Here is a 15978-nt window from a genome sequence, read left to right as displayed (position 1 = left end):
ATGTCAAGCTCGACGGGCCAAAGATAAGGGACATGGATCTAGACGGCTCCCACCACGTGATTGACGGTGGATATTCATAGGTTGTTTAAACTTGAAAGCCGTCCAGGGCCTATGCACCTGCGTCTGCCTGCATGCATGGGATCAAGTTGACGTGTTTCCCTCACCGCACAAGCTTGTGTCTCCGGCAACTCGACGGCGTGGCGCGTAAACCTGCCGATGGATTGCAATTCAGTCCAAATCCACTCTCATCTATATTACTAATGTTCTAAACCAACTTACACCAATTATTCTTTATTAGATTCTAATCCAAACTAATTCAATTGCAATATTAGCCCAACCCGCAGAAACCATTTGGTTAAAATGGATCTAATATACTCTTGCAAGATGAATGTGTCTATTTAGTATGTATTTTAAAACTCGTGTTCACACTATAAAAATATTAAATTTGATTGAAATTTGGTGGGATAATTTATTACGTGTAAAGGCAACTTTGTGCAAATTTTGATCAATTTATATACGTGGGTCTCACATATGTCTATTTTCTTTTCTATTAGCTACCCAATTAAAGGATTAAATTGCCATTCACGGATCAAATTACCTAACCAAATCCAGTCCATACCAATCCATTTGTCTATATAACTCAATCCAATTCAAACCGTTTAAAGTAACCATCCTTTACAATTTAAATTAAAATCAACTCATTTAATACATTTCCTTCCGACTCATTAGCAGGTTCGATTGGTGCGGCGCCCCGAGACTGCTCGGTTTGGGCCTCGCCGTGGGCTGCGCCGCTGCTACGGCCGTACTGCGTAGTGCCTGTGCCTGTCGGAGAGATCCAGTCGGGACCGGTTTTAGGCTTTTGAGTCTTTTCGCTGTCGAGGCCTGTGAGGCGCGCACCAGTAGGCCGGCCGGAGCTTCGGTGCCAAATCGATGCGTACATATCCAATTCACCGGCTCATGTCCCTTTCCTACTGTGCTGCAGGCGCCGTGCCCGGTGGTTTGGCGATGTAAATGCTACGGAGATGTGTGGTTAATTGTTAAACAATCGAGTTGGCAATTTTGCAGGTTTGACATCCACCTTGCTGTTCTGATCTTCTGATCAGTGCCGAGAACTATGTCCTAAATTTCCACGGAGTGAATGAAAATACGGATGCGGTCATGTGCGTGCACCTGACCTATAGGCAATTTTATACCGTTATAGTCCGTATCATTATTGCTCTATGGCTGCCAGATATGCAGATCACAAGAGATTTTCATTTTGGTGTTTTTTTAGAAAGGCGCCAACCAAGGAGGGATGGGATGGCATGCATGGTGCGTATCAGCGCATTAGATAGAGGACGGGAGCGAGCATGGCGTCGTTGGCATGCACTGCGCGACTTTACCACTCGGCGACGATCTTTGAGTCACACAACACACATCAGCTCAACACCTAAAAAGTCCCTCGACCTTTTCCCCAGCTCCTCCGCTTTTGGTCTCATCCTCTCATTGCTTGCAGTTGCAGGACCAATCATGGCCTCATGGGCTTGTTCAAAATTTGCGGAAAATTTTGGGTTATGTATCACGTTCGGTGACTAATTAAAAAACCTAAGGTGTTAGAAAATTACAAGACAAATTTTTTAAAGCCTAATTAATTCATTACCCCATACGAGTTATTATATCAGTTATAACTAATCATACACTAATTATACTCAAAATATTCGTCTCGCAAATTCCTTCCTAATTATATAATTAGTTAATTTCAACTAAGATTCGACGGGTGAACGCGAATTGGGAACTAAACAGGGCCACGGTTGCACGGCCGAAGGAGGAAGAACGGGGACGTATACAGTGGCCGCTGTTCTTCGAGAGTAGCTGTAGCTTCCTTTTTATGGTTATGGTGCGTTCGCCAGAGGGCAAGTTAATGGCTATCGGTGCCCTCAAAATCGATTCTTCCGTTTAACTTGCCGTTCACAGCAAGCAAAGAGGACGTCGTCGTCGCGAAGTGAGCACGAACTACCTGCGTTAAGCAATCAGACGGTGAGATAAACCCTCGGTAAATAGCATCGGTCAAGGATGACAGCAGGTGAAGTATGCGATAAAACGTCAAAAAGTCCAATTTAACTCCATCATGTATACGTCAACTTAATTCATATCCTTAAAAGCCGTGTAAAACAATTCCCTCGATTATTTTGAAGAGTGGTTTTTTACGGACGTGGTGACCTACGAGGCATGGTTGACATGGTCTTTTTCATTTTCATTTTCATTTTTTCTTATCACTTACCCATAGGCCCCACAAATACTTTTAATTGCTATGATGACCAGCTACCATGTGGGCGACACCGTACGTGAAATCTACCCTCAAAACAATCGAGTCATTTTATATGGTTTTAATAGTTGAAAGAGTCAATATACCTTTTACGGTTAGAGTGTTAAATTGGACATTTTCCAAATTTAAACCATTGCTCTTCTGGCTCAAGGCAACACTGGCATTGCACTGAATTATCTTGGCCCAGTAGAGACTTTCCTCAGCTGAGATGTTGGGCCAGATTACTTGTAGCCCAGTCAATGCGAAAGCCCACCATCTCCAGCGATTGCCACCTGTAATTCAATGTCACAACTCAAGGATCGCGATCAAGCCCAAACAAATGACTGTTCTACTACTGGCCCTTTGACAACCTGTGGTAGATCTATCAAAGTGACATAGGGAAAAGTCCAAGGCCTTGGATTCTTAATAATTAATTTGGAGAAAAAGGCAATTTGGATTCTTAATAATTAATTTTCTTTCGATTCGTAGCAACGAAGTATAGGAAACCACTGTTTTTCTTTTCCACATATTGTAGAGAAAAAAGAAAAGAAATTCCTCGCACACTCAAATCTTTTGAAAAAAAATATATGAATTGATGTATACGTGTATTCTTATTTCTCTACTTGTTATATTGTAATGGATTAAAAAATATCCTGAAAGCCCCTAACACTGGGACACCTTTTCTATTGCTTCTCTTGCCACCGCTACACCGACAGTCCACCAGCGTGGGAGCTCTAGCGCCCTCGACAGAAAAAAGTTTGGGGCACGTTTGGTTCGGCCCAAATCAGTCCGCATGTGATTACACTGTGATTCGAAAGGTACACATGTTTATTTTCCGTGGACCGGTAACGGATCCCAGCGGTATTTGATTTTGATACAGGGGGTGATAACAGGGCAAGACCCTTTGATCCTTTCATAACTATACTAAACTCTTAAAATAATTTTAGCTTAAAAGGCTATAAAATTTTAGTTCACCTTGTTTGGACCCCGACCCATAAATTCTGTATAGAAAAACTTTGTCCCATTATCACCCCTACATACGGACCAATACAAAACGGATATGACCCCTTAAGTCTGTCCCGCCATCCTCCGTTCGTGGGTTGCGCAATCACTAGGTTACCTTACCTTGTACACGCGAGGGTTCATGAAATGGCTGGTTACCACCATCGGGGATTAGCTAGGTGTAGTAGCGGTAACACGTCACTATGATTTTATTTGGATGACGTTCAAATTAAAAAAAATTCTCACTTCAATAAGAGGTGATTCTCTTTACTTCAAACCATGCGTTTACAGCAGTGAAACCATGACAAAATCATCCATATGTAAATTTTCAATCTTTCTCTTGTTTCAACAAGTGTGATGATTTTCACTTCAAATCGTATGTTGTGCGGTTACCGTGGCAACATCGCGACAAACTATTCATATCACAAATTTTTGAATTAATTTTTTTGGACATTGAATTCACCATGGTTTTGCGGTAATCGTGGTAATTGTGTTATCGTTGGGCGATGGCATCGACTTAGGGGCTGTTTAGTTCCCCAAAATTTTTTCCAAGAATATCACGTCGAATCTTTGGACATCTGAATGAAGCATTATATATATATATAAATTAATTACACGGTTATGGAGGAAATAGTGAGACGAATCTTTTAAGTCTAATTAGAACTTGATTAGCCATAAGTACTACAGTAACCAACATGTGCTAATGATGGATTAATTAGACTTAAAAGATTCGTCTCGCGGTTTTCAGGTGGAATCTAAAATTTATTTTGTAGTTAGACTAAGTTTAATACTTTAAATGTGTGTTTAAAATTTTGATTTGATGTTTTTACATTTTTTTTTGCAAACTAAACAACCCTTTAGCAAATGGTTTGATGCATGAATCCTGGTGCACTACCGCATTATGAACAAGCTCTAGCTACCCTCGTTGCCTCGTTGCCGAGATGACACCGACACCGCCAGAGGCCATGAATGTGGAGCTCGAGTTGTCCTACCTCATCTAGATAGAGAAACTTAGTTATCGGTCACCCTCCGGTGGTCATGACGACAACAGGATCGAGCCGCGTGCTCATTCACATCGAGCCTGTTAGCCGCACATGCACAAACTGCCTTGAGTCGAGCTAAGCATGCCCCCTCTGATTCAAATATAATCCATGCGTCAAATTAATAATCCGGGGGTAGATTTGCAAACAACGGGATTTGCATCCGGTCCCACCAAATCATTTTTCTGCCTCAGATGGCCGCTTAGAGCATGTCAGCGGATCAGTTATCTTATTCTTTGTTCTAAAAATAAATGATGAAGAGTAAAAGCTGAGCTCTAATAGAATATCAAATCTTCTATTTTTAGATGTCATCTATATCAGGAGAGAGAAAAATCATATTTAGATATTCTCTTTATGCTTGAAAAAGATATGGATGATATTATATATGGATAATCTACTGGAGTATAAAAAGATAAAAAAGATAAAACTGTTTTAGATAATTATTCAAATTAAGATATAAATGATTAAATTTAGATAAACTATCGGAATGCTCTTATGCAGTCAAAGGATACACCAAACTCCACGTAGTGACCAACAAGAGATACCAATAAGAGAATTATTGTGACTATTTTCTATTGATACTTAATAATGCTTAATTTATTCCAAAATGGGAAACTATTGATTTGTTTTAGGGATTCCATGCATAGTTGCTAGGAGTGGATTGGACCATTAAAAATCCGAAACTAAAGACTACAGCGGTCCGATGCACTTAAAATATCGTACGTGCAATTTTACCGTTAAAAACTGGACGAACCGGCTAGTTTTTTAGGAGCCGGCCCGTTGCAACAGCCCAACTAGTTTGCTCCTACGTCTGTTGCAACATGGGAACTATTCACCTGTACAGGGATTCCATATTTCCATGTCAATCAAAGATTCTTCTGGCCCAACCGAATGAATTATCTAACCGCAGAAACGAAAGATTATGATCAGTTGTAGAAATGATAATACATGGTGGACAGCTTGACAACACATGCAAATTTATCGAGGGTAATCATACATATCATCTTCGTTTTATATTATAAAATATTTTAACCATTCCTACGTTATATTTATATAGATAGTAATAAATCTAAACATACGTGTAAAACATATTATTTGTCATAGTATTAATTCATAGATAAGTCTAGACATAATCAAAGTATGTTATTAATCTTATGACATGGAAAAGAAAAGGTAAAAAAAGACAACGTGCTCATAGGCAATTAGGTGCTAAAAATGTTTTACATTTTCAAAGCCACTCGATGTTTTTCGCATGCAAAAGCTACACAGTGCACGCACACTTTTGGGCCTAACGCGCGGCATGGCCGTGGGCCGTCCAATCAGTCGGGTGAGTCGTCGGATCACACCTCTTGATTGGTCCCTTGTAGCAGTGCATGACGATGGCTCCAATATGCGGCTCTACTCTCTGGTACAAGTCTATTTTCTGCATTCTCAGTTCTAAAATAATTTTTTTCCAGTTTTTAGATATAATCGTTGTCTCTTTATCTTATTTGATTTTTTATTGATTTTTTTATTGTTATTAGATGATAAAACATGAATGGTAATTTATGCGTGACTAATTTTTAAAAGTTTTTTCTCTAAATTTTTCAAATATGACGGACGGTCAAATATTAGACATAGAAACCGAAAAACGAAGTTATTTTTGGTACGGAGACAGTAGCTGATGTATCTCTAACACTAGCCTATTTTTTCAGATAATTATTTTTGGATAACACATTTCTTTTAAATCTGGTATTATTTTTAAAATATGTTTAAACCATAATACTCAGCAACAAAAGAAGTCCAATATTAAACCTATTTAGAAGTAAATTATTATGTGGAAGTAACTAAAGACAAAAATGGAAGTAACTTTTGCGGCACTAGAAGTAACCATACTGTTAAGAGTTAAAAACTTAACTACATAATAAATATTGTTTGCAAGTAACTATTAATTAAATTTCAAATTAACATTTATGTTTCCAGGATGGCAAAAACATCTAGTTTTCGTGGGCCATGGACTGAAAATAAGACCAATAAGAAAAGCTCGCATGCTGACATGAAAGAAGATGGGCCTGGTTGCACGAGATTTCTAATTATTGTAGTTTGAATAATTTTACGTGATCTCTCAACTTAACGTCGAGTTTATCTGAGATCTCTTAACCTCAAAATCAGAAATGTGTATCCCTAAACTTGTATAAACCGTTTAAAATACGTCCCTTGGCAGTATTGACTCACACATTTTTGACCGATTTCGCTAAGGTGGACTTCAGTGGCCCCACGTGTCAGGAGGTTTTTTTTTCTTCTTTCTATTTTTTTCTTTCACTCTCTCTCCCTCTCTTCTTCTTTGCCTCGTCGGCATGACCAGCGGGTTTGCCTCACCGGTCAGTATCTGCACTACCGCCGCATCCCCGGCCGGAGCGTCGACTCCGAGCTCGAGCACGACAGCCCCACCAACAGCGCGCTCCTGATCATCTCCCCTCGTCGTAGTCGTCGCTTAACCTCGAGTCCACACCGGCGAGGAGCTCGCCGCACCCCGGCCACCCACCGCCCAGGCACCCACCCACCCCACCCGGCAGCGACTGGCTAGTCGCAATAAGGTTCATGCAACACATGCACTAGCTACTGGCCAGAAGACTCATGCAACACATGCATGGATTCACTAGCGTTAACTAACTAGCTAGCTAAATAATCGATATGCATGCCGCTATTTGTCAAATTTCTCTGCAGCCACTAACTAGCTAATTAATCGATATGCATCTTTTCTCTCTCAGGCTGGGATGCAGACAGCGGCAGGCCAGCGGCTGACGCAGGCTGGAGGGCGCAGCCACGCAACGACAGCTTGCAGCGGCTAGGAGATCTACGACGCACTGGACAAGCTAGCGGTAACGGGGCTGCCCGTGGGGATCACGAAGCTGGATGTGTCGGCGGCGGACGAGGCGGTGCGCGCCGATGACCTAGAGATCGTGCTCCCGGAGGTGTTTTCGCGTTTGCTCACCCGGCCGTGGAGGGCATCATGGTGTGGGAGTTCATGCAGGGTAACATGTGGTGCTCCCACGCCCACCTCGTCAATGACTCGACGCCGACAGGAAGCTCAACCAAGCGGGCCACCGCTACGTGGGTCTCCAGCAGGAGTGGACGTCGCACGCGGGCTAGAGGGCCGCCGCAAGCCGCCATTGCCAGCCCAGCTGCCGCCGCCGCTGCCCTCACCCTAGCTGTTGCCTCGCGGCTTCGCCCTCTAGCCCGCGCCGGCCTGCCGTCGCCTTCGCCCTAGAGAAGAGAGGAAGAAGAGAGAGAGAGGAGAGACCGGTAGAAAAGATTGGAGAAAAAAAGGAAAGAGAAAAAAGAAAAAATCCTAACATGTGGGGCCTACCTATCAAATGACACGTCACCAAAACCGGATAAAAATTAAGTTAATACTGCCAAGGATCCGTTTTAAACGGTTTATATAAGTTTAGTTTAAACGGTTTATATAAGTTTAGATGTATATATTTCTGGTTTTAGGTTTAAGGGATCTCAGAAAAACTCGATGCTAAGTTGAGAGACTGAGGATGAACTTATTTCTTCTCTCTATATAAAAAAGTATAAGTCATATTTGAAATTTATTTAATGATAATTATATTATAACAAAATAATAATTATTACATATATTTTTTAAGTATACGAGTAGTTAAACGGAGGTTTAAAAGTCACCGTTGTTACGTAAAAAAGCCAAAGGAGCGCCTCGTTTCTAGTTAAACAATTAGTACGGTTCTTGTTAAAAGATCTATAGCACAAAACGATTCCCACTTATGCTCTAGCTTATTCTATTCTAGCCTAGCTATAATTAAATATTTTGTAGCCAATCTTTTAAACAAGTTTTATATCTTATTTTTTGTTTTTATTTATAAGTTAAAATTTAAATTTTTTAACCTTAAATTTATAGCTGATTTAAGGATATTTTTATCATAATTTATTTTCTATCATTTGACTTTAGAACGTTTAAATCGTGCATATAAATTTTTTATTTATAAATTATTTATTATTTATAAATATACAAAGAAAAATCCAATAAATACGAGCCTTATAGTGTAATAGTGCTACCCATAAAAAATCCTGCATCGTAGGCTCGTAGCCGAACCTAGTTAGTAAAAGATTAATTAACTAATTTATAGTCATTAAGTGATCCGAATTACAATAAATCGCGAAGTCCATGGGCGCAAGATCAGCCATCCAAATTCCCGAAGCCGCCTCGACTCCTCGAGCCCAAACCAAAACCCCTTCGGCCATCGCCGGCCCGCCCGCCCGCCATGCAGTTCCCCTTCGCCGCCGGCGATTACCCCGCCGACCAGGTCGACCCCGACTACCTCTACTTCCTCCGCCACATCCGCCCCGACGGTGACTCCTACACCCTCGAGCTCCCCTCAGATGGCGTCTCCCCTCCTTCCCTCGTCAAGTACGAGGCCCCCGCCGACTGCAGCACCGACGACGGCGAGTGCGTCTCCGACCCCTCCCCCGGCCGCGCGAGCACCAACCGCCCGGCGGAGGAGAAGGAATCGTCGGTGGAGATGGACGCGGAGCCGGCCCCCTCCTGGATCGACTCCCTCGTCGACATCGACGAGGATTACCGCCTCTTCCTCAAGCACACGCGCGTGGTGAATGACAACATGGTGCTCGAGATTGACGGCGTCGTCGTCAACTATCCGTGTGCCGCGTGCTCCGAGAGCAGCAGCGAGGTCGAGGATGCGCGGGAGAAGGGGGAGAAAGAGGGAGCCATCGACTCAGACGAGCCGGTGGTAATTGTTCGTGACCCAAAAGTATGCGACTGGGTGGCGGAGGGTGACGAAGATGAGGGTCTGCTGAACGAGTCGGCCGTGCGAACAATGGAGACTACGAAGATGAAGACGAATTCAAGTAATGGCAATGATGCTGGCCCTTCCGTTCGCCCGGTGAGGATTTTGTATACAACTCCTTTTGTCGTTACCTTTGCACTGTTATTTCGTATAATTGAGCAGCGTATATACGTTTTCAGTTCATGAATAGTTCTCTCTGTTTCTCACCTAATGGAGCACATGCAAAGGTACATGATACAGTAGTAGTGTATTATTGTATCCAAGTATACAAGTCTTTAGGAGCACTGTGACCTTTTCACTTGATGCATTTTGGATTTTTATATATTGCCAATTAATATCAAACATTTTCTATCAACTTCAATATTTCAGTACGATTCAACCAAAGTCCTGATGGTGGGTATGTATGAATGAGCTGATACTGTATTTGTATCCACCACAACATTATTCTTTAGCAAATTCACCTGAATATCTCCTCTACATTAAATATGGAACAGTAAATTTATATGGACTCATTGCAGAATTAGTCTCAAGTACGAAGGTTATACTTGTATCTAATATACATGCTAAAGTATTTCATTTGTCACAATTGATCTGGCAATTTTCCATTCGCCTCACAAACAATGAAATCTATAAGGGTCTTTTCTCCTCTGTTTGCGTGATGCACTTCTCATGTTGCTTCCTAAAAAAAATTAATATGCAGAGGTTACAAGGTGTTATATGGCCAATACATATCAACAGCCGACCAGACTCAGATTTCAAGCGAAGGTTATTGGATGTTCTTAGCAAACCAGTTAGCCAAAAAGAATATATCAAGCTGTTTGACATGGCTTCTATCCGTACGCCGTTAGTAAAATTAAGGCAGGTGCGCAATGATGCAAAGTTCTACCGTACAGAGGAGATGGGATATTCATATTTTGATCATTACCCAGGTACACTTGTGTGTTATGCACAAACATTGTTTTGCAAATATTGTTTGTTTTTTGGTTATTCTGTTGTGCATTGCATTTTTCCTCAGAAGTATATGTATGGTCATTGTAGTAACGGGGTAAAGTTAAATTCATGGCTGATCTGAATATACTGTTCAAAACTCTTAACTGTTCACACTTTGTGAACATATGTTGACCATAATTTGTGGTTATATAATTATGTCTCCAAAATTTTTTTCACTTGAACATGGAGTCAAGTCTAGTTTTGTTCAACTGTTTATTTTAACATTACAGATTTCTTCTTAAGATGTTACATTGAGGGCCAATTAGTATACAGTCAAAATAGCTTATTGATGCTTTGGTACGATATATTTGCAAACGAAAAATCATTTGTGAATAAAAATTTTATATACTTATTCTTAGTGATCTAAAACCAAGGTTGAAAAATAAACTTTGGTGGAAAAACTCCAAAATTAACTCTTAATTTAAGGTTAAAAATTTAAATTTTGTCTTATAAGTATAAGCAAAAGCGAAAAGAGGGGGGGTGTAATCATAAGATTTTAGAGCACCACTTTGATATACCTAATTTTGCTAATAAGCATGTAATGGCTAATGGTTCCAGAAGGAAAAGGGGTGCTAGGGTAGAAGAAAAAAGTGTCATGCTATTTTTAACAGTTGCCACTGCATTAGTTTCCCTGGGTGTTGAAATTCCAATTACTTAAAGTATTTCGGTGCCCTAGATATCTACAGATCTGGAGCACTTCTATTGGTATTATTCAATACCAACATGTATAACTGTATGTTGTGATACTGAATTACTGATAGTGGGAACCTTGAGCTTATATGCATAGATCAATGCCAAAATCAAAATTAGATATTAAGAAAGTGATTTTATTTTACTCGAGAATTTTTCTTTTATCTTCAAAATGTCACCAAGCTTTCTTTGCCGTTGCTTTTAAATTAGACTAGAAACGAGTAGCAGAGTGTATTACTAGCTGATTTACATAATGTATCTGTTGGCAGTTTTTTAGTATGCTGTTTTCTTCAGTTCTTCTGAGTTACATGGTTATAGTACTAACAAATATCTTTTTGTTTATTTAACTTTAGATCTCGTTGAACAAGTTTTACACACTAACTGTCCAAATGGTTTAGCTCTGATGCGTGGGTTTTTCTTCTGGTTGCAGGTAACCTCATTAATATTTCTTTGGTATCTTAGGAATAAATAATGTAGGAATTGTCTGCTGTCATGATTTTAGTGTACATGTTTCCATCTCTTTCTTATGCACGACATCACAACTGTTGAAGTACCTAACCATTAAAATCTTTGAGTTCCTCCAAAAAGAACTATTTTATGTATACACACATCAAGCAAATGTGTTCTTTTGGTAAGTTTATAGACATTTTTCTTTTTCTAAGTCAAAGAGACAGTTCATTTGCTAGTGCTTAATATACAGTATTACAGTTCATCTTAAGATCGGCTTAGGTGGGTGATATCAATAGTAGCGTAAACAGTTTGTTTGCAGCATTACTGCCTATTCGTTGCTGATTAGCATAATTGCTGAAGATGTGCATTCTGGGTGGCTGTGGGGTTCGATCTACCTTAGCTGGTAGTTTGTGCTTCATGGCTATGTCTAGGTCACAAAATTGTTGTGAATCCTTTTAGTGTTTCTGGGCCTGATGCAAAGCATGGTCGGTTGTTAATACAAAATTGTTGTGTTATAAACTTCCTCTTAATACAAAGATATGCAAGCCTTTTGTGTATCCCTAAAAAAAGTAGTACTGAATACTGTTTTCTTACTTCATATGTGCACTGCCGGTTATAACACAATTACCTAAGTACTTAAGTGCAGTGATGACATTTTTAAGAATTGAGATGCACTTTTGTGGTGGGCAAATTTTGAATTGTATACTCTTTTGCAGAATAATGCTCATGAAGATCAATTCAGGCCATGGGTTGATGTTTCTAAAGACCATGAGGTTATTCCTTTGATCGATTGAGATTACACATTCCAGCTGGTAAAATCTAATCCCAAAACTTCTCTTTGCGGGAATGACTCTCTAAAGGTGACATAATGTTATCAATCAGAGATTGTCTTGTGTCTATATGGAATGTGGTGAATAAATATATTGCTCATGATCGAAAAGTAATTCCCTATTGGAACATGCAGACATCCTCTTTGCAAAGAATTTAACATTGAGTTTTGCCTGTGAGATTGAGGGCTTGATTCCATGTTCTACTTGATCTCACCATCATAAAGCAGTGGTGTTACATACGTCAATGTGATAGGATTACCTGATGACTGAAGTATTCACAGTTTCACACCAAATAACTGTTATTAATACTCCGCCAAGACCCTTGTTTTGTCTTCGCAACAGGGTAATACCCTCAGTTTGCTCAGGTTCTGTTTATGTAACCATGTTGGGAGTGGACAGAGAATGTTTGCTTTTGCGTGAATTCTCGATTAGAGTTCTGGGAATACCCTAACCCGTGGGCCATGGCTCTTCTGGAAGAACAAAATATAAACCGGACATCTTTGCAAAGGGAAAATGACTGTAGCTACATGTTTTTTAAAGGTACATATGCATTCTATTTTACATCTGGGATCTGGTTGCTGTTGAATATGATCCTGGGTTTGCCCATGCTGAAGTTGAGAACTCTAGAATTCATGTTGTACTTGATCTCCCCATCGTAGAGCAGCTTGCGGATGTAGTGCTCGAGATCAGATCCAATCAAACGAAGCGTGTACTCAGACAGTTCCGCACCCTGTAAATTCAGCCCAGAGTAGTTAATTACTGCGTGATAAATAAAACTAACCCCATGCGTGATGCTAATACTAATCCCAGTTATGCCCATGTCTGATGCTAATGCTAACCCCAGTTATGGTGGGTTACCTCGTAGTGATCGACGAGGTCCTGGAACTCGTCGTAGACCTTCTGGCACGTCTCGTCGGTCCAGACGAACTCGTCGGTGGGGTCGAGGAGGAGGGTGAGCTTGTCCATCTGCGTCTGGTCGAAGGCGTTGGTCTCCGGGTTGATGTACGCGGCGTAGATGCGGATGTGCCGCGTCGCGCTGCTCAGCCACTGCCCGCCGTACTCCCTGCTCATGTTCTTGCTCTCCGCCAGTGGCTGCAGCGGCAGCGACTGCGCCGGTCCCTTCCTCGTCTTCCGCCCCCGCTTCTCATCTTCCTCCTGCGGCGGCGGCAGGTTCTCCGCCTCCGCCTCCTCCTTCACTTCCTGCTGCTGCTGGGCTCGCACCGGGTGGAACCTGACACTCCGTCGCGCCGTCCTCGCGCGCGGGAGCCGGCTCCTCTGGAGCGACAGCTTGGCCGGGGACAGAAACGGCGAGGCTGTGGTTGCCATGCTGCGCGGCTGTTTTTCGCTCTGGCTTGTGCTGCGCTGCGTGGGTGGTGGTCGTTTTTTTTCAGGTTTGCTGCGCCTGCGCCTGCCCCGGCGCGCGCCGCTGAAGTGCTGCCGCCTCGGAGGCTTGGAACCACTGGCTGTGTGGCTTGTGTGGATAAGGGCTATTTCTGCACTGGGTCTGGGTTGCAGCGAGTCGTACGTACACTCGTACCTGTTCTAGGTCTTATGGCCACACAATTGTATTGGGCCGTGGACGTTGGCACGGTCCCGTTGCATTGCGTAGTTTAACCAAGGTAGGATGCGTTTTCGTGTGGTGATAGATAAACACTGTTGCATTTCTGGTAAACTTTTGTATGCGATTGAGTTTTTATAACTCCATGTGGTGTGTGTGACGGTGATATCACATGTTGGGCATACTTTAACCCAACTTTTTTCTCAGCACAGCAAAAGCTGGAGATACGCAAACCCCATTGCCTTTAAAATTGTGATGATGGCTTCACATCGAAGCCAAAGGCAAAGGCGCTGCAGTGATATTTTCGCTTTCGCAAGAGGGAAACGTCTGTCTAAGATTAACTCAACCGTTAATCTAGTAGGATTGGAGACGTGTACGTACGTACACTGGGGACTGGAACACTTAAAATGCTTTATTATAAACAACTTGTACATATATAATACATTGCGCAACAGTCAGTTATAGCTAACTTGGATGCATGATGCAGCAAATAGAATACTTCAATACAACTGACGAACAAAGCAATTCAAACGAATCGAATGAATGAAATCATGTGTACAGTTAGATTTATGTCCAGCCCCATATGAACATAGTACGAGGTAGCTGGAATTAGCCATGGATGACGTTTGTCTGCACCGGCGACAGCGCAGGAAGCCCGGCCGCTGCAACGTCGACGAGGGGTATCACGGGGAGGTTCTCGCAGTTGCAGACCTCGATCATATTGCTATCCGGGTCGTGGAAGAAGAGCTGATCCACCACCGTTTCTCCGTCCCACACTTTCCTCACGACGAACTCCCTGTCCATGTCTCGCAGCCTCGCCTTCATGAGCGCCATGTCGGAGCACTGCCATTCGCAAATCGAGTTATTAGACGAACAACATATACACGGACTCTTCTCTCGATGAACAGTAGCCGACTTGCGTGCATGCGACTGACCTGGAAGGAAATGTGGTTGCCCATCGGGTTGATCGCCGGGGGCGGTCTTGTCGGGATGCTGCAATCGGCGGCGTCGCCACGCTGCAGAAGATGTATTCCCACCCCGTACTTGTATAGCCTGCAGCAAGCAGCATTTCACACTGAAATGATCAGGCATTGGATGCAGCACGTACGACTGCTTAATTACGAAGTTGCGCAGATACATTTCGGGCTTTCGTGTTGATGTCTGCACTCTGCAGGCATAGGTTACTCACCAAGCACCTTTGAAGTTCAGCGACTCCGGCCGCTTGATGAGCTCGAAACCGAGCACACGGCGGTAGAAGTCGACGGACTTCTCCACCGACGTACACAGGAAGGACACATGGTTCAGGCGAACGAGAGGCACGGGTGCAGCAGCATCAGCGGGGTGATCAGGCGCCTCAGAACCCATATCAATGCTAGTTTCGCACGAGAAATCACACGATATTGATCGTCGAAAGCACTCGCTCGGTCGCCATAGCCCATAGCAATGTATTTATACATACACGAATGGATAGAGTAACGCGGACATGGAATCAGTTGGTTCCTGGTCAATCAATCCTCGGCGCAGAAATTACGCGTCAAGTGTCGTAGCACGGCAGACTGCGTTTCTAGTTGCCGCCACAAGGCAAGGTCGTCTCGTGACCTGGGTGAGAGAGGAGGAAATTCGGGGGCAGAACAGAAGAGGCTTGATTGCCACGTACGCTGTGTGTTCGATCCAATCGCCTTGGTCGACAGATCTGTCTCTGCGCTGGATTAATCTGTGCGTCTATTATTACTTGTCATGGACGAAGTTGACAAAGTCAGCTAAATTAATAATTACCGGTGCTAGCTTATACGTAGTATTTGATTATCCAGTATTTCGCCGTCATCCAGATTCCAGAATCATCTGGGAAAAGAGGGTATCATCCAGAATGGCAGTTGTTGGTGCATGCATGTTACAACTTACAAGGTGGCAGGTTTCTAAAAGATGGGCGTGGAGCCTTAATTTTAAATATTTAAATTCTAAATTTTGGATAATAAATATAGAAATTATATTATCCATCCTTTTCAAATTGCAGCACTATCCAGAGGTGCCTAAAAAAGTAGTTTGGATTCTTAATTTTAACTCTTTATGTTTTAACTAGTGGATTTTCCCATGTAAAAATTTGGTGGATATTATTTTGGAGTGAAATAGGATTTTATATTCAACTTTACGTTTATGTTTCCTTGATATAGTTGTACACGATGCAATACATTTTAAATTTACAATTATAATACAACTCTTAGGTTATAGGTCTACACCTTTATATTTTTGGCCTACTACGATAATAGTTTAAATATATTTCTTTTTTCGTACTCAACGTGGCAATTTCTTGGTCTTGCGAGGATAG

General features: G+C 42.1%; 3 protein-coding genes across 3 annotated transcripts; 1 reads left to right on the top strand and 2 right to left on the bottom strand.

The window, feature by feature from the left end:
* Positions 1-8497: 8497 nt before the first annotated feature.
* On the top strand, positions 8498-12329 carry LOC102704973. Its single transcript, XM_006652524.3, has 4 exons — positions 8498-9230; positions 9835-10063; positions 11168-11244; positions 11981-12329. Exons 1-4 carry the CDS (start codon positions 8592-8594, stop codon positions 12056-12058), a joined length of 1023 nt encoding a protein of 340 aa, XP_006652587.1. The 5' UTR covers positions 8498-8591; the 3' UTR covers positions 12059-12329.
* A 241-nt stretch (positions 12330-12570) lies between these two features.
* Positions 12571-13552, bottom strand: LOC102705246 (NAD(P)H-quinone oxidoreductase subunit M, chloroplastic). The gene is made up of 2 exons (XM_006652525.3): positions 12953-13552; positions 12571-12824 (listed from the first exon to the last, which is right to left on the bottom strand). The coding sequence occupies exons 1-2, from the start codon at positions 13418-13420 to the stop codon at positions 12648-12650; spliced, it is 645 nt and encodes a 214-aa protein (XP_006652588.1). The 5' UTR covers positions 13421-13552; the 3' UTR covers positions 12571-12647.
* Positions 13553-14051: 499 nt separating this feature from the next.
* Positions 14052-15017, bottom strand: LOC102704697. Its single transcript, XM_006652523.2, has 3 exons — positions 14842-15017; positions 14588-14705; positions 14052-14495 (listed from the first exon to the last, which is right to left on the bottom strand). The coding sequence occupies exons 1-3, from the start codon at positions 15015-15017 to the stop codon at positions 14262-14264; spliced, it is 528 nt and encodes a 175-aa protein (XP_006652586.1). The 3' UTR covers positions 14052-14261.
* Positions 15018-15978: the final 961 nt, after the last annotated feature.

This window comes from Oryza brachyantha, chromosome 4, assembly GCF_000231095.2.
Source record: "Oryza brachyantha chromosome 4, ObraRS2, whole genome shotgun sequence".
Lineage (NCBI taxonomy): Eukaryota > Viridiplantae > Streptophyta > Magnoliopsida > Poales > Poaceae > Oryza > Oryza brachyantha.
Note: the sequence above shows the minus strand (reverse complement) of the source record. Positions and strands in the feature narration are given on the sequence as shown.